This window comes from Colias eurytheme, chromosome 16, assembly GCF_061535395.1.
Source record: "Colias eurytheme isolate Ceu_HAF_F1 chromosome 16, ilColEury1 Martin Lab GWU primary, whole genome shotgun sequence".
NCBI lineage: Eukaryota > Metazoa > Arthropoda > Insecta > Lepidoptera > Pieridae > Colias > Colias eurytheme.
The window spans coordinates 5782160-5808664 of record NC_142995.1 but is presented as its reverse complement, the minus strand read 5'-3'; the positions used below and the strand labels follow the sequence as shown (position 1 = coordinate 5808664).

At 32.7% G+C, this 26505-nt stretch overlaps 1 protein-coding gene across 1 annotated transcript; it reads left to right on the top strand.

Annotated features, from left to right (window-relative positions):
• Positions 1-236: 236 nt before the first annotated feature.
• Positions 237-26505, top strand: LOC149901802 (ubiquitin-conjugating enzyme E2 R2). Its single transcript, XM_090111252.1, has 5 exons — positions 237-843; positions 2958-3044; positions 24131-24363; positions 25065-25179; positions 25365-26505. Exons 1-5 carry the CDS (start codon positions 664-666, stop codon positions 25473-25475), a joined length of 726 nt encoding a protein of 241 aa, XP_089967378.1. The 5' UTR covers positions 237-663; the 3' UTR covers positions 25476-26505.

Here is a 26505-nt window from a genome sequence, read left to right as displayed (position 1 = left end):
ATTTAAAACCTACAATTTAATTTTTTGAAATCAATGAAATCCAACTTGTATAAAATGTTGACAACGCCATCTGTGTTGATAACATTATTTAAATAACCGCCATCTGTAGAAATATATGAGACCTAAAACATGTACTTGCGTTTTGTAAATATGGAACTACATTTTTTCTGGTAAATACTACAAGATGGCGCTGTACGCTCCTGAAGTCAATAATGGCCGCGTGCGTCACATCACTGCGCAATCAAGCACGGAAATAACTAACAGCTGTTCTACAATATTCGTTCGGGCAACTCAGGTAGCAGCTGTATTCGGACCAAGACGCAGCCGTTTTCCTTGGAATTGCGATTGTTTGGGCACAGAATAGTGGCTTTCTCATTGTTTAATGCTTCTTTGTATGGAACGAAGTATTTCAATTTTCAAAGTTTATTGTGATATTGTTTAATGCGATAACGGTGTTGCAAGTGCGTGAATTATTAAAAGCGTAAGGTATTGGTGATGTTTACCAAAATTCGTTCGTTGTTATTGTGAGTCTTGATTAGTTGAAATGCCTCGTGAATACGTGGACCGCGAGGAGAGCAGAGTGTTATGTCAATAGAATCTCGACGCGTAGATAGCAATATTAGTTTTATATTTGATAAGCCTAGGACGAAAAGTTTATAAAAAATGTCTAGTACGGTACCAACCAGTTCTGCTTTGAGGGCTTTGGCCTTAGAGTATAAAAGCCTGCAAGAAGAACCTGTCGAAGGTTTCAGAGTGAAATTATTGGGAGAGGACAATTTATTCGAATGGGAAGTTGCAATATTCGGACCGCCAGATACATTATACCAAGGCGGGTACTTCAAGGTATGAACACATTATATATATTTTTATTACCTTCGAGTGAATTTTGTTGGGTTATGGTTTCCCAACTGATTTTCTGTGTGAACAATTGGTTTCACACAGATCACAAATCAGATCCTGCTGACTCATTGCATCTAACATAAAAATAATAAAAATGTAATAATTTATTATTGTTCTTGTAAGTTTATCTTAGAAAAATGAAAAAAAAATATAGCCAATAACCTCATTTAATATTACAATTGCTATGAAATGTTTTATTGATTGTTATAGCAAAGATTTTAAGTGTGCATAATAATAAAAATAAATCAACAAATGTCCCAATTTAACTATCCTATTTAAAACTAAGTCTTTATTACTTTCCATTTTATATATTAACGAAATAAATCATTTATTCAATCCAAAATGCAGCATCCCGCACATCATTCAAAGCAATTTTTTTTTGTTTACCACTTTCAATTAATGTATCCCTAATATTTGGGTTAATCTTACTCAGTACTTTATAATTTAATTATATTTTTATGAAAACAGAAAAATATAAACTTGCTTACTTGCTATGTTACAACTTGTCAGTCCACTTAGACCTAATGACCTCATTTTTTTAGAAAACATAACAACAGACATATTTTAAGGCAAAATAAACTATCAAACTAACTAGCTGACTAGTTTTATCATTCTTGTATTCAGTAGTACATTATTTTGCTTAAAAGTAAAAGTAAAGCATCACCTGCATAGCACTAGAAAATTTGTGTTGGCGATTCTCACTATGTTCAGTGGTATGTTTCAATTAATCCGTCAGTCCTCGGATCACAGACACAATAGAAAATCTATTGTGTCTCGGCCCGATCGGGCCGCTCGGTGGTCAATGGGTTAAACTGAAAATTGAGTCAGGTATTATTCATCATTTTCATCATGGATACTTAAAATGTAATCATTTAGTTGTCAGATACAATCCAAAAATCATGAATCTGAAATTGAATTTAATTTAGAATGCCCATAGTAAAGGAGAACATAAAATTTATTTGGTACATAGCAGTATCTATCATCCTGGCACTGGATTACTTGACAACAGTGTACTGGTTGATATTATCTGAGAAACATCCAGCCAACTATATAAAAATATAAAAAATGCAGGAATAAAATATAAAAAAATGTTATATGATACATACAGGATCTATTCATATAACATTTTTTTAGTAGATCTGTAGGATGATAATGAAACAGAATTATTTGTGTTAATAATAGTAGCCATTTTCAAAATTCAGATTTTATAGTAAAAATATAAGAATTGCTCTCTTCTCTATTAAGTTCTTAAATCAATTTTCAAATGAGGTCTTATTATTATGATAAAATCTTAGTCCCTAGTAGTTATGTGACTAGTTCAACAGTAGGTATAATGGCTAATTAATGTTGATACAGTAGTACATCGCAACATCTGCATTATTTCAATCTAAATACAATGTTATCACTTAATACATAAAAAGGACAGTTCCCTGGCCTCATTGTTATTGTAAATATAAAATTTTCTTGTATTGATATTATTTTTAAAGAAACCATTTCTTGGTCCTGAATAATTTATTTGTGAATTATGACAATTAAAAAGTAAAAAAAATCAAAATTTATAACTCCAACTTTAATATTTAGGATGTTTCAATCCAGTCTAGCATCCACTGTTGACTATGCAGTACTGGATCATTCATTTATTTGTTTGCTTATCGCTGATTTACATTTATACAACACTGATCCAACACCAGAATTTGTGATGCCGCCACCAACTACTGTATTAAATTAATTATTATTAGTCTTATGTTTCTTGACAATTCAAAAGTGCTTCAAATGAAGTCTAATAAAATTGAACAAATAAATGTTAGTTATATCAAATCTTACATACCATAAAAGAAAGTTAATCAGGCATATTATGTATTTACAGTTTAAACTTTTCATGCCTTTGCATCACATATAGCACAGGTTTAAAAAATATGATTAAAGTTTTTTATAGTGGGTATACTATATGTATTTTATTGGTACCTAGTACCTACCCACAAATTTTTAATATGTATTACCAAAAAAATGGATTCAAAATTTAAAACAATTTTTAACAATATCCCTTCTTGTTGCAGGCACATATGAAATTCCCTCCAGACTACCCATACTCACCACCATCAATTAGATTTTTAACAAAAGTTTGGCATCCAAATGTATATGAGGTAAGTGCTATAATAAAATATCATCATAATATTCTTAGCTATAAGTAATCAAATTATGTAATTAAAAAAAAACTATACATACAGTGGTGGTCATATAATTAAGAACGCTGATACAAAGGGAAGATTTTTTCAGACTAAGATGCATAACTAATTTCATGTAATTATTTTTATTTTTCTCGATATAGAAATACTTTTCCAACAAATCACTGTATTCATTAATACACGTGATTAGCCTAAAAATTAATAGACAAACTTTTTACACGACTTCTAAACATAGTATTCCTATTTACTAGCTGGTCACGTAATTAAGAACGCTAAATAGTTTATACTTTGTTACTCGACTCGATTTGTTGTGTGTTATGTGTTGTGGTTTTTTGTATAATTTTGGCGCCATTAAGTGTTGCAAAAGATTAAAAGTGATTACTTCTCATAAAAAAAATGGAAATGAATAAAAGTTGTGATAAATCTACTAGGGAAGTTATAATAAAACTTCGCGGGAAGAATTGGTCTTATAAAAAGTGCATCTGCAATGTTCAAACTATGGTTTTCCACGCCATAAGGCATTTTGATACGTATCAAAAAACTTCGGATGTCCCACGTATGCAAAGACAGAAAAAAACAACTCCTCAAGATGACCGAAACATCGTCCGTATGGTGAAACAAAATCCTTTTAAAGGGTCCAATGGGCTGAGAAAAGAATATTTCGGCGAAAATAACCCTTTATCAATCTCAGCACGCACTATTCGAAGACGTTTGGTAGAAGAAAAATTGCACGGTCGGATAGCAAGAAAAGTACCCATGTTGAAACTTTGCCACAAGCAAGCCCGGCTTAGATTTGCAAGAAAATATGAAAACTGAACTGTGTGACAGTGGAAAAATGTACTTTTCTCTGACTAAACGAAAATAAACAGAGTATGTTCCGATGGAAAACGATATGTTCGACGTCCTCCGAATACAGAATTCGACCCTAAGTACACGAAAGTTACATTAAGGCACGGTGGTGGAAATGTGAAAATTTGGGGGTGCTTTTCTGGACATGGTATTGGACCTGTAAAGTTGATAGAAGGTAACATGAATCAATTCCAATACAAAAATATACTGGAAGAAACAATGTTACCTTATGCTGAAGAAGTTCTACCGGTTATTTGGACATTCGAGCATGCCAATGATCCAAAGCACACTGCACACACTGTAAAGGAATTTCTAACAGTGCAGTCAGTTTCTGTTTTGGACTGGCCAGCTAACAGCCCTGACCTAAACCCAATAGAGAATCTGTGGTTCGAAGTAAAGAAAAAGGTTTCAAATACACAGTGTCGAAATTTAAGGGAGCTGTACAACGTTTTCTTAGAAGAATGAAACTCTATTTCTCTAGCAAAATGTCAAAAATTAATAGAGTCAATGCCTCGCCGGTGTAAAGCAGTAATTAAAAGCCGTGGACATGCTATTAAATATTAATTTTAGTTAAAAATGTATTAACTTGCTTTACAAATTTTTCTCGCAACGTATTATTGTATTTTTTTTTTAATGAAAGTGTCATACAAAACAAGTCCCGAGCAGATAAATTAATCGTTCTTAATTATTTGTCCAGCTTCACTATTATTTGAATGTGTTGCTTTGGTAATAAATTATTTTTGAAAAAAATATTGTTGGCGATTTTATTATTTATTCTTAAACTTAGTTGCTCTATTAATGTGGCTATTTTATGACATAACTAGTTGCTTCTCAGAAGGTGAACATCTCTGTGTATGACATTATTTAAATAAAAATTTCTAGTACTTCAGATCGTTCTTAATTATATGACCACCACTATATATATAAAAAGTATTATAAAAAAGAGCACAATAGTTCAATAACTTTTGACTGTTATTTATTACTATATAAACATGTTATATTATATCACTAAAGTATGACTTATATAAATTTGTAGGGTGACAACACTGAGTAACAGACAGACATACAGAGTTACTTTCGCATTAATTATAATATTAAGTATGGATTTTTATTGGTTAGAGTTTAGACTGTTCTTTGATGGAATAATTATATAGATGAGTTTCCATTCTTATTGTACTCGTAGTATGTTTATTAGGTATATAGTGTAGTGTCCGTCTTTACTTCACGTAGGCTGACTTTATCTGACAAGGTAACCACAGACCCCTTTGTAAAAATCCGGTTGACGACAGTCAGAATAGCTCTACAAATATAAAACCTACAGGAAACAGTATACAATGGCAATTGTTGTCAACAATTCGTAAATAGTCGTGACGGCTTATTCCCTTTTACTTTACCTGGCTTTCATTTATATTAATTACTAGCAATGCCCTGCGGTTTCACCCGCATAGATAGCGATATCGTTACAGTGAAAAGTCTACTAAATAGGTCGGACTATAGGTTTAATTTTTAATCACATGAAAATCTCCTTTACCCCGTCCCTTGGGGCCGTGGGTTATGTCGGATTCCTACCGACCAAAACCCCACTGTGTTCCGTCAAGACGCATATTGGTAGAATTCCTCCGTGACCCCCGCACTACGGCCTGCTCGAACAGTATACCTACTATTTTCTGTAGATTGACACTTTTAAAAATTCGTTATATCTTTTGAATGGAATATCCAATTCTTTTCATTTAAAAAGTATTTTGCTGGTATTGAAACAGTCTATAATAAAACATCATTTAATGGGATAAGGATTAATATATGTGTATGGATAACATGGTTTGATTACTGTCGGCACTTTTATTTACTTTGAAAACGTAAAAAAGTTGTTGTAGTAACATAACTACTGAAGATGGACATATGGTATCGCGGACTTTCTTGTAGATATTGATCCATTCTATAATACCGTAGAACATTTTTTTGTTCTATCTTCAATAGATTCTGCAGCGCACGCGATGACAGAAGTTTTATTGAGGATTTTTTTACACCTTGGGTTACATTATTGCATTTTTGGTAAGGATCTCTAATTTTTTTGAAAATGCAATATAGCCTATGTTGCTCAGTAAAGATGCAGCTTTCTAATGGTGAAAGAATTTTTGAAATCGGTCCAGTAGTTTTTGCGTGAAAACCATACATACATACATACTTACATACATACTTACAAACTTTTCCTCTTTATAATATTAGTATAGACTAGCGATCCGCCCTGTTTTCCTCGGCTTAAGCAAAATATTTCAAGTCAAAATTCTTTGTTGCTCATTCCTTCCACCCCTAACACTTCCAGTCCGTGCGATAATTTAATCAGAAAATATAGTTTAACCTCCTAATAAGAAAGTAGTTAATTCAAGTTTTTTGTCTAAACCCATCACCGTAAAATGAAAGTTTAATTTATTATCATACACGAAATGCCTTCTACACTATATAATAATTATTCCAATTATTTTCAATATAATATACTTTTGGTTTAATATAGTCAAACAAGAAGTCTATTGTATGAAAGTGTTATACTGTATTTTTTTTTAAAGAAAAAGTGACTACCACTGATAGCGCAGCACTGAGCGGTCTCCTAGAGACACAATAGTTTAGGGCCAAGTGCTGAGCGCCCTACAGTGAAGTAGATCAAGGTTCTCGATCACGACATAGACCCTTTTGTACTCCGATAATTTTCGATCTCATAAAGGATAAAAACAAAAAGATTACAAGTTAAATTAAGACCACATTTCTATATATAAACGTTTATAACCTGACTTGTTAGTAACACAGGCAATTTTAACGATTCAGTGTCAAATATTCGCGGTGATGGTTTTAAAAAGAAATTTAATATAGTCGCTTTCTATTCTCACGAGGCGGGTCATGTCTGAGTGATTCCTCCATCGTAGAGGGAGGATCCTCGACCGTACGGAACTATGAGCGACCGACCGTTAGGCCTGATTGGCTGCTGAAGTGCTGATGGTGTGAATTTGTATCTGTTTTGTATCGAAGAATTTTTTTTTTGATTGCAGTGAATATGAATGTAATTTCCTCCCGTATCCCTTCTCAATGACATGGATTTCAAACCCATACCACTTAGATACCTACTTTGGCAGATGTGTAGTGTGAGATGTTTGATCATATACAAATGTAAACGTAAAATTCTTGCATTTATACATATAAAATATGTCCTCATTCTGCTAAAAATAATGCATACCTAGGTTTATTTCAGAATTTGTATGATTATTAGATAGGAATATCTATGAATGTTATTGTTACTTGTTAGTATCATGTGTAACAAACTTAACTAGGGCAGTTTCATCGTTGCGTATATCGTATTGTTTGACAATCGAGGTTAAGCGTTTTACGTTATATCTAGTTTTAAACGCATACGGGAAGAACACGATTTCTTATATTTTATGAATCAATAATTGTGAAAAGTGAAACATAAGTATCTCCAAGAATATCTGACTGAGAAGTGATGACTAATATTCATTACGCATTTTATTTTGATCATATCAGTGCATTTCCAGACGCTTCCTATTTTTTACGATTCTTTCTTTTTTTCCCAGTATATTTTGTCAACTGCTAAATGGGTTCTAGAACATAATAATTAATGTTCTTGATATTATTCCTCACGAGTGTATCAAATTTATAAAGCACTAATCTCAAGACCCAGCTGTCTACAGTTTGTTGTCTGGAAAATCCTCAATCCATGTGCTTATACCCATCTCTCAAAATGTACTAAAAACCTATCAGGAACGGGTAGAAATCAAACAAGTGTTCTAGTAAGATCCCCTTAAGGTGATTGCAACGATCTGTTCCCAGCCAATATCCCGCTAGATGGCGCTGAATTCTACATTTCTAGTTTATTTGAGTTTTTGCGTAATTGGAATAGTCATCAAACCTAGGAATAGTCATGGCGGTTACTGAATATTATATTTTATTGAAATATGTTATATCATTGCCTTAAAATCCACCCAATTCGGTAAAATTATGCGTTTTAACATCTGTCATTGCATACAGGGTCGTTTACACACACAGACGTATACAAAAATGATAAAGATTTAACTCTAGATGGCGTGAATGTAAAGCGCGTCACACACGGTGAAGATACTACCTATAATATTTTATCTAATCTAGTAATATTTTATATTACAGTATCTTAAGGTATCCGGTATCAGCGTTCTGACCATCATTTTTCTTTTTTCGCTGTAGAACCGCCATCCTGTTACAAATGACCCACAAAGGAGAATGACCACGGGTGGTATCGGTAAAATTTTAGTTGTGCCACGTATTCGTTATATTGTTAATTCCTATTTGTATTTATAATGATCATATGTATCAATATTAAGTCTTAATTAAACCGGATAAATTGAAATAATAGTAAAAGTAAAAGTTTTTCTTTTGAAACATGTATGAACTTTCGCATTAGTAGGAAGTAGGATTGTTATAAAAATAAAAGTTATATTTGTTGGCGTAAACTATTTTATTGTAATTTTGGGAAATAAATAATGTCAAAATTGATTACCTACAATAAAACGCAGTTTTATTTTATTACCTACATTACACTATTGTTTTTTTTTAATCAAAACATGTATTTGAAGTAGCAAATATGATATTATGCTGATCCAAGCATTTTCACTCAAAACTAATATCAGTAATGATTTGTAAAAGTAAATTATTTCAAAATACATTTCATAACCAACAAGTAAGAATAATTATTCATACAACAACAAATCAAAAACACTATTTACTATGGAAAAAAAACCAGGAAGGTGAAAAACATATTTACGATTTCGATGCACTCGACTTTTAGTAAAATAATAGGTAAAAATATTATTATGGTTTTGATCACAGACATATCTGTGGTTTTGATTTTAGCTACTAGTATCAGAAAGCTGCGTGTTCAATGCACGTCGGGGTCCCACAACTGTGGAGGAAGGAAGGTAGAATACCTCCATCGAATAAGTGAAGTTTCTCGACATACTCGATTTGCCGGCCGGCCTCAATGAAGATTGTCCGAAAGTTGTATATGTGCTCTGTAACGAAAAAATTTCGCTAGCGCGATTCAGAGTGAGGTGTCGTACAATATACCTAATGAAGTTTTTCATCTTTTTATTTTACTGCAAATACAAAATAAAAATTAAACAATGGTAATGTAAATTCTAAACAAACTACTACCAAAATACAATTAGAACAAAAATCATTTGACTGGTTGATTTCACCCAGAGGCCAGAGGCGGCTCGTGACAAAATTGTATGGGTGTTCACTTGAAATAAAACAACGAAAATACAATAGCGTAGCAGGATAATTTATTACAAAAAAAAATGAGCACCACATTTTATAAATGTCTATAACACTAAAAATTACAAAGTACAGGCTATTTCAAAACGAATTCAATGACTAGGTATCAATAATTAGTAAATCACCGAATTTGCATTCGCGAGCGTAGGTATCCATAGTGTTTGTCACTGACGGTCACTGACCTCTATAACTTATAGTTATAGAGGTCAGTGGTGTTTGTTGTGTAAACATGTATGTATTTGAGTAGTTAGTAGCATATTATATTCTGAATTTCTGATCCATGCCTATTCACTCAAAACTAATAACACTAATGATTTGTAACAGTAAATTATTTCAATAGGTAGGTATTTGAACATTTCCCAACAAGACGTAAGAATAATTATTCGTAGGTATACAAGATACAATAACAAATCTAATACACTATTTATTATTTTATTATTTACTAGCGGTCCGCCCCGGCTTCGCCCGTGGTACATGTTTACGTTTTCTCTCCATAAGAAGTAATAGCTAGAGAGCTAGCGCAAAGCTACCTGTATGTATTTGACCAGACCTGGATTTTTGTGTGTTGATTCCCCTATACCTACTATACATGAGATGAGGAGTCACTAAGCCCAGAGTGGTGGACGGGGCGCGCGCTTAGGTAAGACAGGTGGAAATTTTTGGCGAACTTTGAAACCATTTGACCACGTCTGCCATTTTGATATTTGAAAATAGATTATTATTACTATCGGAAAATAACAATGGCAGACCATTATCACGCGGATAACATTCTGGCAGACACTTATGAAAGTGCTGAAAAAAATACAATTTTGAAAGTATTTGACCAGATCTGCCATTCATATATTTTATTTATTAGGGTCTTAAAAACTTATTTTCGAAACGGCAGACATTTTCATTGCGTACAGACTTCAGCAGACAACAAAACTTTACAGACTTCAGCAGTCAACAAGACTTAGCTTCTACATGGTCAGATGTATATATGTATTACGTTCCCTGACCTTACATCAATGATTTACTTTATTAATGTTTTTATGGTCATTTACATTTAATTTTGAAAACTATGGAATAAAATTTATAAATTTGATGATACAAAACTAAATATACATTTGTAAAGAATCTCAAATATAAAGTTGTGTTGCAAATAACAAATCATCATTTAAATATTTAGTTTATTTCTTTATTTAAGAAACAATTAACAATTACAAAACAACATAAAAAAACACGCATGCATTTATTGAAATGTTCATTCATCATCACTATCGTATGGCGTTGTGTGACTCGTCTTCATAATCCATTGAATCGGATTCTGTAAAAGTAAAACGTAAATTATATAATAAAAGAAATGAGTCATTATAAACTTACCTAGTAAGGCAATGCCTTTGATGTCGCACGATGCCGCCGCGCCGCCAGTGTAGGTACTTCTGCTGCTACATGAAAATATGCTAGGGTTGCAACAAATGGGAAATAAAACAATTGTGATTATTACTATTATGATGTAATCATTTATTCATATTATGTACATTCAAAACAATTGCTATTATTAAATCTGATGTAATTATTTTTTCATAAATATATAATTATTATTAATTACATAATATATTGCACTGTGAAATATTTACGTATCACTTTATTTTTGATGTTCTTAATTGTCTTTTATAAAATTTAAGTGACGCATTCGCATTGGGATCAACAATCCGATAAGAAAAGAATGGAGACAACATATACATAGCTTTGATTTCAATTCTACAGATACAAAATATACAATCTATCTAAAATGATACAACGGATGTTTCCTGCGTTTTCTCGTCAAAATACCGAAACAACGTAATTATTGTATAGTAGTTGGGCGTGAAAGTAAAAAAACAAATGAAAAGTGTTTTCCATATGATTATTTATTAAATTTACGCGATTAAGAATAATTTCAACGATACAATTTAGTAACCGAGAATTCAGAGGATTAAAGAAAATACCTGCCTGATCATTTTATCAAACTCTAAAAGAATTATGGTTATTTCGCATCACTCGGTTTATTAGTTTTGTAATAATTATTAAAGGTAGTTACAACCCTAGCCATTGAGTCGAACGGTAGGCAACACAATATCGACTTTGTGCGGGTACATATGGTACATTTCTTCTTGCTGTGAAGCGTAATTATTATTATTAAGATTTTTTAGGCTATTTTGAATCAGCTGTTCTAATTTAATTCTAGAAATTTATTAAAACGTGATTTTTTTAAAAGTATATTATGAGTTTATAAATACCTCAACCAATAGTTATTGTGTCCTATCCTCATTTCTTTATATCTTGGTAGTTAACTAAAGTGTTAAATTTACATAACCTCAACAACAACATTTACACTGCCACTGCACTAAAACTAAACTAACTAGCTCTCTAGCTATAAGAACCATCCTCGTACTTCAAGGAATATAATAAAAAAAGAATTATCGAAATCGGTTCAGCCGTTCTCGAGTTATGCGCTTACCAACACATTTTGCGATTCATTTTTATATATAAGACTAGCGGTCCGCCCCGGCTTCGCCCGTGGTACATGTTTACGTTTTCTCTACATAAGAACCATCCTCGTACTTCAAGGAATATAATAAAAAAAGAAATATCGAAATCGGTTCAGCCGTTCTCGAGTTATGCGCTTACCAACACATTTTGCGATTCATTTATATATATATACTAGCGGTCCGCCCCGGCTTCGCCCGTGGTACATAATATTTACGTTTTCTCTACATAAAAACCATCCTCGTACTTCAAGGAATATAATAAAAAAAGAATGATCGAAATCGGTTTAGCCGTTCTCGAGTTATGCGCTTACCAACACATTTTGCGATTCATTTTTATATATAAGACTAGCGGTCCGCCCCGGCTTCGCCCGTGGTACATGTTTACGTTTTCTCTACATAAGAACCATCCTCGTACTTCAAGGAATATAATAAAAAAAGAATTATCGAAATCGGGTCAGCCGTTCTCGAGTTATGCGCTTACCAACACATTTTGCGATTCATTTTTATATATAAGAAGATAAGATTATGTGAAAATAACCAGGAAGGTGAAAAACATATTTACGAAAACATAGTAACATAATATGGCTGTCGCTACAATAATTATATTTCAATTTTATCTTTTTATACCTAGTAGAACTGGCCGACGAATAAAAAAAATCGTATTAGAATAAATACAATAAATTACGGAACAAAAAAAGGATTGTAACTGAATTAGGTATGTTTGTTTCTGGGCGCACCGTTTTCGACGACGCGACGCGCGACGTAAGCGTATAGGTATAGGTACCTACTTTGCTAAAACAAACTAATAAAATTGTGTGTCTGTCTGAAAATTCGGAAAAGCATATTTTGCAAGTTTGTAATTACTTTGATAGTTTACCGATTTATAATAATTGTAATTGTAATTGTATAATATATAATTTGCAATGTGGTGAAATTTCATAAAAATCACGGGCCAATTTTTTGTTTTGAATCCCACCGAAAATATAATTGCGTTATTAGAATAATTAATTACTATACCTACCCACGATCAATTATTACAATATAGTCTCAAATGCATACTAGAGAAATATTGCAATTTGATTCAATTAAAATGCATAGCATACAAAAATAAATTCACAACACAAGAAATTCCGCGCGCAAATCATAGCGCGTGTCAATGAAATCAAGAATGTTTTATATCAAGCCGACGCGGACGACGACGCGACGCCGAACAAAAGTACCTACGACGGACGACCACGCTTCGAGTTGCCAAACAACATGAGTAATAAATTGTTTACAAAAAAAACAAGTTTTCCATTTTTCTGTATGAGTAGACAGAACTTCAAAACGCCACCTGCTACGGTTTATATTATGAACGATTGTTATAAAAATAAAAGTTATATTTGTTGGTGTAAACTATTTTATTGATCAATAATTTTGGAATTTAAAATTGTCAACATTGATTACAATAAAACGCAGTTTTATTTTATTACACTATTGTTTTTTTTATCAAAACATGTATTTGAAGTACCATATAATATTATGCTGATCCAAGCATTTTCACTCAAAACTAATATCACTAATGATTTGTAAAAGTAAATTATTTCAATATACATTTCATAACCAACATGTAAGAATAATTATTATTATTCCTACCTACAACAACAAACCTAAAACACTATTTACTATGGGAAAATAACCAGGAAGGTGAAAAACATATTATTATTTACGATTTCGACGCACTCGACTTTTAGTAAAATATAGTAGGTAAACATAATATTATGGTTTTGATTTTTGCTACTAGTATAAGAAAACTGCGTGTTCAAACTACTTGTTTGTCTGTCTGAAAATTCGGAAGTACTTTGGTAGTTTACCGATTTATAATAATATTGTATATATCGTTGTTTAAAAAATATTCAAACACAATAAAATATGATATACTGATTTATCACTGGTTTCAGTGATGAACTGATGAGTCAATTATAGCCACTATACTTTCGTCATACGTGTGTATGATTGATGTGATTTGCAACGTGGTGATATTTCAGAAAAATCACGGGTCAAATTGTCCCACCGAAAATATAACTGCGTTATAAGAATAACTATACCTACGATAAATTATACATAATACAATATAGTCTCAAATGCATACTAGTGAAATATTTTATTTGAATCAATAAAATAAAAAAATAATAAAAAATAATAATAATACAAAAATAAATTCACAACACAAGAAAATCCGCGCGCAAATCATAGCGCGTGACAATGAAATCAAGAACTTTCGAGCCGACGCGGACGACGAAGGAGCCCAAAAGTACCTACAATCATAGGCGGCTCGTGACAAAATTGTATGGCCGTGTTCACTTGAAATAAAACAACGAAAATAGGTAGGTACATACAATAGCGTTAGCAGTACAAAAAAAATGAGCACCACATTATAAATGTCTATTTATACACTAAAAATTATAGAGTATTTCAAAACGAATTCAATTATTATTTAGCAATAATTAGAAAATCCCCGAATTTGCATTCGTGATCGTATTCATAGTGTTTGTCTACACTAATATTATAAAGAGGAAAACTTTGTTTGTTTGTTTGATTGTAATGAATAGGCTCATAAACTACTGGACATTTTACCAATGTTTGCAAGTTTGTGATTACTTTGATAGTTTACCGATTTATAATAATTGTATACTTATATCATTGTTTAAAAATATTCAAACACAATATGATATAGGTACTGATTTATCACTGGTTTCAGTGATGAACTGATGAGTCAATGTTAGCCACAATACTAATCACTTTCGTCATACATGTGTATGAACTATGATTGATGTGATTTGCAATGTGGTGAAATTTCATAAAAATCACGGGCCAATTTTTTGTTTTGAATCCCACCGAAAATACATATATTACTAATTGCGTTATTAGAATAATTAATTACTATACCCACGATCAATTATTACAATTTACAATATAGTCTCAAATGCATACTAGAGAAACATTGCAATCTGAATCAATTAAAATGCATAGCATACAAAAATAAATTCACAACACAAGAAATTCCGCGCGCAAATCATAGCGCGTGTCAATGAAATCAAGAATGTAATTTTATATCAAGCCGACGAGCGACGACGCCGAACTAAAGTACCTACAGTACCATTTACCTTCAGTGTACAATACAGTTTACAGACCTACGACGGACGAACAATAATGAGTAATAAACATAAATAAAAAAAAACATAGTTTCTAAGGTCATTAGTTTTATTTTATTTTATTGTTATTTTCTTTGAACGATTGGAAATGAAATTACTCAATTTTTACACATAACTTTGATTTATTAGAATTATGCTCATTATGCATAAGATAACGAACGCGAATGCACGACATCTAGCGCGTCAATGTCTAAACATCGCCTTTCGTTTAGACATTGACGCGCTAGATCTGTAATAAGTATATAGTCTATGCGCTAGATGTCGTGCTTTATGTCGTGTTTCGCTTGGCAAAAGTCACGCACACTACTGTAGAAGTGTCAAATTTTTCCGGTATTTTACTGTTGTTTTTCTAAGTAAATATTGTAAATTATTGATTAAAAAGGTCGAACGCGCACACATTTCATTATAGAGAAGTGATAAAATGATTAGTTTTAAAGAAATAGTGTCTGTGTTAAGTGTTTAGAGGTAATCAAAAATGTATGGAGGGACGGTCGGAACATCAACCTTAATATGCTTTATTCCTTATTCCTAAATTGCTTAGGTAGACTATAATTTACATGTACAGAAACAGCTGAACACAGATTACACAGACGACTTCTTATCATAACGATATTTTTTTACATTACAAAAACGGAGCCCTGATAGAGTTTTAAGCTTGATTGATAATGTAAAAACATCAATTATTTATATATTTGTCCCTTTCGTTAAATTGCGACACAATCTTAGCGACTTTGACCCGAACCACTGAACAGTGTACTAGATCGTGATTTGACCTACATTAGAGCTTGATTTTAAGACTGCAATCTAAGTATATAATATTTACCTTAGTGTCTACAATATATTGAATTCAGTACTTATTTCTCTTAATCTCTACGAAGAACATACGTAGTCAAGTCAATACATAAAGAAATAAGTAGTACAATCATAATGAATCACATTATCGTCAGATTTATGTGTAATTCTCTATTTCGTATCCACCAAAGAGAGAAAGGATGATTCAGGGACAAATCGTTTTAGAAATTCTCGAAAGAATCCATACTCTTCCTCTGGTAACCTATTTTTTAACATAGTTTTCAGATCTCTTTTCGTAAAAAAAAGATTTGGCTCTTTTTCAAATCGGCTCTTAGAATCGCTCGCTTTGGAAAAAATCGTTTTGAAAACCTCCAAAGAGAAATATTTTCTGAAAGTAGGTATCTAGGTATATAAATAGTATAGTATATTCAGGTCTTCTTCGAGGCTAGTCTTGTTCAGTCTTAACAAATAATTTGTAACATTAAGGTACAAGAGAGCCACTTTAATCAATAAAAACAGAATTAGTGGGCAAGGCACGATTGCAAAGCGTATTTTCGTGGTAGTCGCGGATTACAGTTAACTCTGTAGACATTCAAGCGAACAGTAATATTATCGGGTCATCAACCAAGCATGATTCACTCAGTGACACGATGTATCGAATCTCTAAATGAATATAAATAGTTATTTGCTTTTATAATGTTTACATTCCTAAACGTGTTTAATAGGTACCTACTATAATTTGTCCTACTTTTATAATAGCTGTTCTTCTAAACCGTTTTTGAATAGGTATTTGCTTCTTTCATTCAGATCTATTTATTCCACTTTTAATAACAATGGGTGGATTGAAGTATCACAATTTGAAATTCCTTATTTCGAAATGACTATTATCTAGATGTTTTTATTCTCTGAGTGTAAACTAATTCACGAAACATTTCATTGCTACAATGAACGTAACATTTGAGTCATAAGTTTGTTCCAACACCTAGGTGGAAACGCAATCAATGGCTTATACAGTTAAGAGGAGGCTCCCTTTCTCATTTCTGGCCCTGAGAGACCGGTTACGGTACTAGACGCTAATACAGCCGTAATAAAGTTGAATATCGCGTGCGCTCTTTGATCGCGTTCGAGCTCGAAAAGTAAGTCTCAATTCTTATTTCGTTTATAACTAAAGTAATAATTGATCTAGAGAAAAAATATCTTGGGATTCGATAGTAAACTCTATTTTCTTACTGTTAACATTTATTTTAGACATAAAGTCCAAGTAAATCTTTAAAAAAATGTAATAATCCTTAAAAAAGGCATCATTTTTGAATAAAAAATGAATCGAGCGAAAATGTTACAATTATGTTTCTGTCTTGTACATCGAAAGAAAAAGACCCAATAAATCATATACTAAATTTCCATTTTGATTGTATGTGTGACTGTTTCAGAATATTAATGCAAATTCACATAAAATTTAGGGAGCTTCCCCTTAATGACGGTTGCGTAAACATTTACAGCAATGTATCAAAATCAAATAACTCAGGACCAATATTTTCGGTAAGACCTAAAGGCATCTCTGATCACAAAACTATGAAAGTGGCAATAATTTAGATATTATATTTCAATTTTATTATTGGAAAAATCTATATCAGACCTACAGGCTACAGAAGCTATGAAATAATTTTAAATTATACAGATGGTTCCGGCTTTGAGCCCGGAGGTGGAGTAAACGTAATAAATGTTTATACGGAAGACAAAACTTGGTTTACTTGGCTACGTAAGCATTATGTCTCGAACCATACATTAATTATTTGCGCTAAAATTGCAAACGCCAACTGAAAATAATTAGATTTAAGAGCAAAAAGTAATATGATGAATTACATCTTATATTGTACATTATGAAATTAAAGTAGTTTGGCACTATCCATTTATTATAAACTTACAGCCTTACTAATAAAAAGTTAAACAATATATAAATTTCTACCATTTTCTACCATAGCTGTGTCCTGTTCTTTCTCACATGAAACGTCAATCATAAAAACATGACAGGTTATTGCAATAACTAATCAAGAATGTTTATGCCACTTTGCCTGGAGCTTCCGGAAAAAGGAAATAAAAATTTAAAATAAGAATATTTTTTTGCCCCGTAGTCTCGGCCTCGCAAGCCACCACCATCACCATTGTTTTTATTTAATTTCAGCCACTTGCAAAAGATCTCATACGTATATACAAATATGGTTTGTTTTGCACTTCACGCATGACATTGTGCCGATGACATTGAATACATCTATGAGGAGCAAGTCGCATCAAACAGGATATAGCATCGGTTGAATGACCTTTACCATGAAGGCATTGTGGTGGTTACTAACATACTTAATTTTCAAAACGTGTATCACGTTTCAGTCAATGAACTATCCTCACCACTTAACAGTATAATTATTCCAAACGCTTAATGAGTAATGACGAAATTACACGGGTTCTATACATAAATAAATGTACCTAATCAACAGACGTTTCTTTTGAATATAATGCAATAAGAAATGGCAATGCAAAATCAAAATATGTGTCCACTTTACTAAAGATAACAATATTAAACAAAGCTTTTGCGTGCATTAATATTCAAAAATAGACAAGGAAGCCACAGTGAAATTAAAAATGACGTCAGAAAACATGAAGCACGATATCTCAAAAGTTGTACGTATTAAAATCTCAAGAAACCTTTTTGAGATGGGATATGAGTGATCTAGGAAATATGCATACGTATTACCTATTTATCATTGCCTCATTGGCTATACAGGATAAATTAAATGTAACTATGTAATTTAGCGACATGACAAAAGTAATTGTTCTGCAATATGGGTTAATCTCATGAATAAAGTAAAATTCAATTTTTCATTGACAATGTCCCAACGCTGGCACGAATCGGCCTTGAGGTAATTAACCTTATTCCTGACGGCCCGTACCGCGGTGGCAGCACTGAACTTGGCTTCAGCTCTAAATAGCCCCCAAGAGACGCAACATCATCACGACGCATCGACCCGTGCCAACCATTCAATTGCACGCCTATACAAGCCACGTGGTTATAAAAACGCTGAGTGACGTACATTTTGTACCGTAATATACAATGGAGCTATGAATACTGACGATCCGACTGAAGTGCTTGAATATCCATCTTATAAGTTATTAGTATACGCCTATAACATCTTCTAGACTATTCACGAACGTTTCTACGATTTAATATCCAGTATACTCATCGGTGCCCATTCATTTGGTGGATTAAAATAGTCCAAATGCTCCGTATTCACAAAAGACTTTTAAAGGTCTTTTGATAATGAGTTACAACTCTTCTTCTTAATGAGAACGAGGAAAATAATTACAAAGTTTTCCACTTAAGGTTGTTGTAATGCGGGAATTACAAGATCAACGTTTTAATGTGGAAAATGTTTAATGTCATTTACCGGTTTTCCAGATGATAATGGTTAAAATGTTTAATTATTTAAACAAGATTTCAATATATATTTTTGCTGTTTAATTTTAGGGTATTATCTGTTTTATAGATTTTTAATTTTATTTACAAATAGTCCCGATTTGGCGGTGAGCACACACACGCTTCTTTGTGAGGAAGCGGTGATCCGACGGCATAATTTTAGCCGAGGGCGTCGCACCGACCATGCCACTGCGCTATCATCATGACAACACAGTTACATTATTATAAAGACACCAACTATCGGTGGAATAACGAATTCTAAGAATTTTTTTTATTATTTTATAGAGCGCTCGTGGGCATTATATAAATTTCAACCATATGGCACAAAGAGTCAAATATATAATCAATTTTTTATATTTTGCATTGTTACTTCTTTCAATATAAAACTACCATGCAAGGTTATGACTTTTCCCTTCCAAGTACATACTACATTGTACATCGCGTTCTGCGATCACTCATTTCGATGACATTTTAATGATTTTGAAATAAAAAATTGCGTCTGGCACCTATTTAACAACGAAAAAAACGTCTTGCAATAAAAAAATTATGTCTCATGGATCTTATGTCTCTGGAAAAATTACGCGTTAAAAAATGACTTTAAATTAAGGACATTTTCTTGTGCAGATAAGATGCGCACTAATAAACGCAACCACTGCGACCAGCCAGACAGCCCGGACTCTAACCGAAATAGCAAGAGGAACAGTATATCAAAGAACCAACTATACTAAAATGCTCTCTTGTCAACGTTGGTAGCACCTATACGATTAAATAGTTTCCTTCTTCTCTATTATGGAATAGTATAAAATGACCTTCCTTCATTTACTCGATATTGGTAGCATTCGCGTTTGCGCGAATCTTCCTATAAATATAAATTTGGAATAAGCTATTAATACGAATAAGTTATAAATAAGGTCATATTATAAATGTAAAAGATTTTGTATTGAAGTACTTACTTTTATTAATCACTAGCAATGCCCTGCGGTTTCACCCGCATAGATAGCGATATCGTTACAGTGAAAAGTCTACTATAGGTCGGACTATAGGTTTAATTTTTAATCACATGAAAATCACCTTTACCCCGTCCCGCACTACGGCCTTTTTTTTTTTTGTTTTATTGGGGAAATCTTTCATAGATACCCACGGCCTCCGGGGGAGGGGCCGTGGGTTATTCCGCAGCGCACGCGATGACAGAAGTTTTATTGAGGATTTTTTTACACCTTGGGTTACATTATTGCATTTTTGGTAAGGATTTATAATTTTTTTGAAAATGCAATATAGCCTATGTTGCTCAGTAAAGATGCAGCTTTCTAATGGTGAAAGAATTTTTGAAATCGGTCCAGTAGTTTTTGCGTGAAAACCATACATACATACACACATACATACATACTTACAAACTTTTCCTCTTTATAATATTAGTATAGATAAACAGCATTAAATGCCGTATCTAGATAAAATAACATAGAACGAAAACATATACCATCATGTATACGGATACCTAGGTAGGTAGGTTCGCCCCGGCTTCACCCGTGGTACATATTTCGCAATAAAAGGTAGCCTATGTTCTTTTTCAGGGTCTAAAGGTTATCTGTGCCAAATTTCATCAAAATCGCTCCAGTAGTTTATGCGTGAAAACCATACATACATACAAACAAACCTTTCCTCTTTATAATATTAGTATAGATTATACGTATTTTAGATGCATACGTGTTTTCACTAATAAGATTAGATTTACTTGGAATTTTTGGATTAACAGAGAATTCAGATCGAGAAATTAGTGATTTGGTGGTTTTTAAATTTACATGTTCATATAACATATTATAAACAATGCTTACTAAAAAATATTCTAATATTTAATGAGATCAAGGTAGAATATGCCAAATTATTGTATAGGGATGAAATTCGGTATTAATAATTTTTATGTTCATAAACAAATTATTCATCAATCATCATACCTATATTTTTTGGAAATAGGTTAGTAAAAACCCTACGTTATTTTTAGCAACGTATTATTATGTTAACGATATATTGACAACAGGCAAGCATTTACATTTATTATGAAAGAGCGTGGTAACCTTTCGACACACTTATATTGATCTTTTCATAACAATCGGGTTAAATTTCCGTATTGTGAGAGTTGCACTTCGTTTTTTGATACTCTGTGACAATCTAAATCCGGAATATGGGTCACTGGGTTATACAATTATATAAACATAAGTGAATAGTGTTTATGGCTGTTTTCAATGAGGCGGATATGATTCCAATTTTACATCATGAGTAAAAGCTTATCTATCAGTTTGTTTTAAATATTTTCATGTATGAGCCATTTAACGGATTTGAAATTTAAATAAAATGTAATCTTCAGACTTTGTTCCTTGGAAAAGCAAGAGATGTTGCTTTGTATGTACATATATATACAGTGTGAAAATTTTCGATGGGCCCTGGAGGGAAAGTAGGTACTAGAAATACTGAAGATAGCAAAGCTGAAAGGCAACATTCCTTTATTTTTAAAAAGAAATTCAAAGATTTTTGAAAATTCACTAGCATCGGCCGGAATTCGAACTAATTAAAAATTAAAAAAATTGAAATTGTTATTGAAATGAATTTTCGAAAATCTTTGAATGCAGTTCTATTTCTTTTTAAAAATAAAGGAATGTTTCCTTTCAGCAAAATTTGCTATCTTCAGTATTTCTAGTCTCTCCAGGGCCCATCGAAAATTTCCACACTGTATATCAATCAAATAAAACTAGAAATGTCGGACAGAAATTTTAAGGGATTGCCTTTCTAATGCTATATTGATCTATAATTTAATCAAAACAAAAAAAAATATATGAAACGTAGGTCCAGCTGTTTATATAATACACTAATTGTAATTAATATTGTATTAAATACACATTGTTCATGATAATTCTGCTAACGTATCGATTGTAATCCACGTGTATTATTATTAAACGAAGCATGTTTTTGTTAACTCTTTCATTCGTGTTTAGCATTTTTTTGCCTAGTTTTTGCATATTTTAACAGTTATTTTGCCAAACAATATTTTCGTCAATTAAACAATATTTATTTATCGAGAGCTACGCGCTATCAAATATTTTATAACCACATCTGCATCTGATGTTGAAATGGTACATGTGTCAATAACAGGTTACTATTTGTGGAACAAGATTTAATATTATGTCAAATTGTTTACTATTGTTGTACCTACGTTAATTAATTATTTTTATTATTTTATTTTATTATATCAGCCTGTTGTGTCCCAATGCTGAGCAAAGGCCTCTCCAAGTCGCTTCCACGAATCGCGGTCTTGTCCTAATGAGAACCAGTCATTTTTAAATTGGTGAAGTTCATCTCGCCATCTCTTCTTCGGCCTGCCGCGACGTCTTCTATGTGTTCCTGGGCTCCACAAAGTGGTTATCTTGGCCCACAGTGCGTCCGGCATGCGACTTATGTGCCCTGCCCAACTCCATTTCAACGCAGCGGCTTTTTGCGCTACATCGGCAATTTTAGTTTTGGAGCGCAGCTCGGTGTTCTTTTTGGAGGTTTGGACGTATAACCCACCATGCTCGTCCAGTGCATGTTGGTGGGTGAACGGTAGACCGACTAACTTGGCCCAGGACTACCACCCTTAACATTACAAGAATGTTCTCGGCCACTAGTCTAAGTTGACATCCCGTTCTAATATCAACTGTTCCAATAAAGCCTGATCTCTATATATATAAAATACACAGTAGATCAGCCTTATATTGGCTATTTCACACTCTTAAGAGTACCTATGCGACAGTTTAAAGTCTTATCGAGGACTAATTAATAAAAAAACGTTAATTAATAAAAAAAAAAAAGTAAACATGTGCATTTCGTAAATTGTAAACTTTGTTGAAAAGAATCGAAGTAAATTCCAGCCTTTATCATTGCCAAAAGTCATAGATAAACTCAATAACTCAACTGGAATACGGTGAATAACGTAACATCTTGATTTTCTACATCAGGTCGTGTCAAGGTCTGCCAATGGCGCATTGACATTGGTCGATACATTAGATAACATCATTATAGTTATTGTGTACTCTTTTCGCTATAGTTTTCTTTGCTGATGAAATCTATAGCGGGAGAGATCACATCCATATTAGCCACCTGTATATTATACTTACATTACGGTTATCTACTCTTGCAGCTGCTTGTGAGGATACACTTCAAAATCATCGTGTAGGCACCAAAAATTAAAATTAAGCGTCAGCAATGTCATTTCTTTTTATTACATCTTCATAATATGTATACGGTTAACATGTAAAATTATATCTTCTATGAACATAATCATGTAAAATTAAATCTTCTATGAACATAAATAATGAAAATATTCATCATTTGCCATATAAAAATGAATAATGTTACACATATTGCATTTTAGATAGATAAATAAATTCCTTTGTGCCTACTGCCTTAGTGTCTTATGATGCGAGGTAACACGTTAACCTCATTGTTAAATAATTGAGGTTAAACATTTTTACAGAATATATAAACAATACATACTTAACAAATTATGCATATTTAGTATGCAAATATTATGCAAACCCAGCGATAAGAAGCCCTTAGTTGATATACCAATATACTTTACTGCATCATTTGCTCTTTTAAGTATAATATGAATATTAATGCGAGATGCTCTTTTTATATTTCATTTATTTTTAATGAAGTGATTGACAATATTTATGATATTGCATGATTGTATAAATGCATTAGTTTTTATTGAACATTGATAATTGATATGATATTATTTTATAACTTTTATTTAAGAAGAGCGTTTAATTGTTGGTTATTAATTTGTGCCATAAACTGACCCTGCAGGGATATTCCGTACGACAACTGACCCACACGTGTAAACAATAAAATATTAAAAAAAAAAACACATTTTTTCAGAACGGCGATCTCTGTATATCCATCCTGCACCCCCCAGTCGACGATCCACAATCAGGGGAGTTGCCCTGTGAGCGTTGGAACCCAACCCAGTCGGTTCGCACAGTGCTGCTATCTGTCATATCGCTGTTGAACGAACCCAACACCTTCAGTCCGGCTAACGTGGATGCAAGCGTCATGTACCGCCGCTGGCGCGACTCGAAGGGCAAGGATAAGGAGTACGAGAACATCATCAGGTACTTTTTGCTGATTTGGTGGCTAATGCCTATAGAATAACAGATGTATGATACAAGATAGATGCAGGCCAGAATTATTCTGGATTTATTCTAACTACAAAAATGTCCTGTAGCAGAAGCTATAAAAACTAGCTAGAAGAACTTTCGACCGAGTGTCTATTCGTTTGGTCGTGCTGTCGTTACTACTCTGCACAGCTCTAAAATAGATTTTTCATTTCAGAAAAGTAGATTTTTCTCTGAGGGAATAATTTGTATAAAAATGGTCTTTGTATTCTAATGTAAAAATTCTATGGTAAAAATGGTCTTTGTATTCTTAATATCATTAAAAATAATATTTAAGTAATATATATTTAGGTGTGGCACAATAAAATCAAATTACTCAAGTCTACTGTCTATGTTAAGTAGTATTTTTTTTTCTTGATCACTATTTTTCAGCATTTACTAACTACATACTATATTAAGCTCATTAAAAGTCAAAATATTTATGTCTTCACAAAGGCTTGTTTAATTATGAAAGCAGGAAACACCTTGCTTTATCGATAACCTTAGGCAGGCAGAATCTGGACTTATGAAGGTTATATACAGACAGAAATATAAGTCAAAGTATAAGAATGTATTGAACTGACTTATTCTTCTTTATATTCTATAGATTTTGTAAAAAAAATCAAAGGTATAATATCCATTATTTTATTACGTTACAGAAAACAAGCTCAAGTGGCGCGCATGGAAGCGGAAAAGGAAGGAATAGTAGTGCCGCTTACATTAGAAGATTATTGCATTAAAACTCAAGTCAAGGCAACGACACACGAACCACAGGTACTGTATTAACACCAGCTTCCTAATACGAATACACAAGACAGCCTTTTATGCAATACAAGGTGAAATACTTTAATAAATGTCTACACCACAATGCTTATACGTCCATATCCACATATTATTATGCTGTATTTATTATTATATATTTATATGTATTTATTAGAATTTTCTCTTTTGTTCCTCAGCTGGATATGACAGACTTCTACGACGACGACTATGACCTTGACACAGATTCAGAAGATGAAATCGAGGGCGGGGAAGGAGATGGGGATGACAGTGGCAACGGAGAATCGTGAGGGCACGTCCCGAATGATACAGACACGCAAACAGCTACAACTAACAAGGAAATAAACAAAATAAGCAATGACGACAGAAATTCAATGCGCCATACACATGTTCGGCACTTTTTACCGCGCACGCGTGACGTTTGAAACTTTGACAGCTGTCAAACGTCTTGTCGGTGGTCGTCGATTGTAAGCTGTCTGCGTCATGCGTATTCGCGTCACAACGAAAGCGATCTCCTGCGAACGCGTACGGATAGCCATGATTCATGACAAGAATATGATTCTTTACACACAGATCACAAAAGATCGACATTAATTGGCTTATGACGTCATTCACACGCAAAGTAAAGTTAAAAATATGTGCTTTGTCCGTAGATTATTGTTCATAGGAATACAATTTGATAATGTTCCATGCACTGCGTTGTAGTGGATAACGATTTTACAGCCATTTTAACCCATTTATGTTGCTTATTCTTTTTTTGGAATATGGTCATGTCGTTTTTAGCATACAAAAAACTGTGAGACTTTTTCCTTTTTTTCTTTCTTTTGTGACTAAGACTAGACACACGATAACTCTAATCCACTCTCACTAATCCAGTGGTTAATTCTTTTAAAACACGTAAAACACTAACTGCCAGCCTTGCCAATATGAACAATCATGACACGATAATTTAATACATTTTTGACATGGATAACATACTAAATAAGATTATAAATTTTTGACTAATGGCAACAATTTTTTTGAATTTTAATTTGATTTATGTGAAGATCTGGAACCTACATAAATATTGAATTAAGTCCGTACCGTTTGCTTGAACTGTATAGTTAATTTTACAACTAACATAAGATATCTATAATGTTTTATTAATTTTACCTCTTATGAAATTAAGAAATAACTAGCCAATTTTGTGATTGATATTATTTGTATTTTTGATGCATTACACATTTTTTATGATTTCTGTAAACCATTATCCACGTACTTCCGTCTTCAATACTATTTATTTTTTCTGTCGTCGTAATATATTTCGTTAAGGTTGAGATT

Coding starts and splice junctions, on each gene's coding strand:
- LOC149901802 (XM_090111252.1), top strand. CDS start 664: ATGTCTAGTACGGTACCAACCAGTTCTGCTTTGAGGGCTTTGGCCTTA. Junction 844..2,957: donor ACCAAGGCGGGTACTTCAAG/GTATGAACACAT, acceptor TTCTTGTTGCAG/GCACATATGAAATTCCCTCC. Junction 25,180..25,364: donor CAACGACACACGAACCACAG/GTACTGTATTAA, acceptor TTTGTTCCTCAG/CTGGATATGACAGACTTCTA.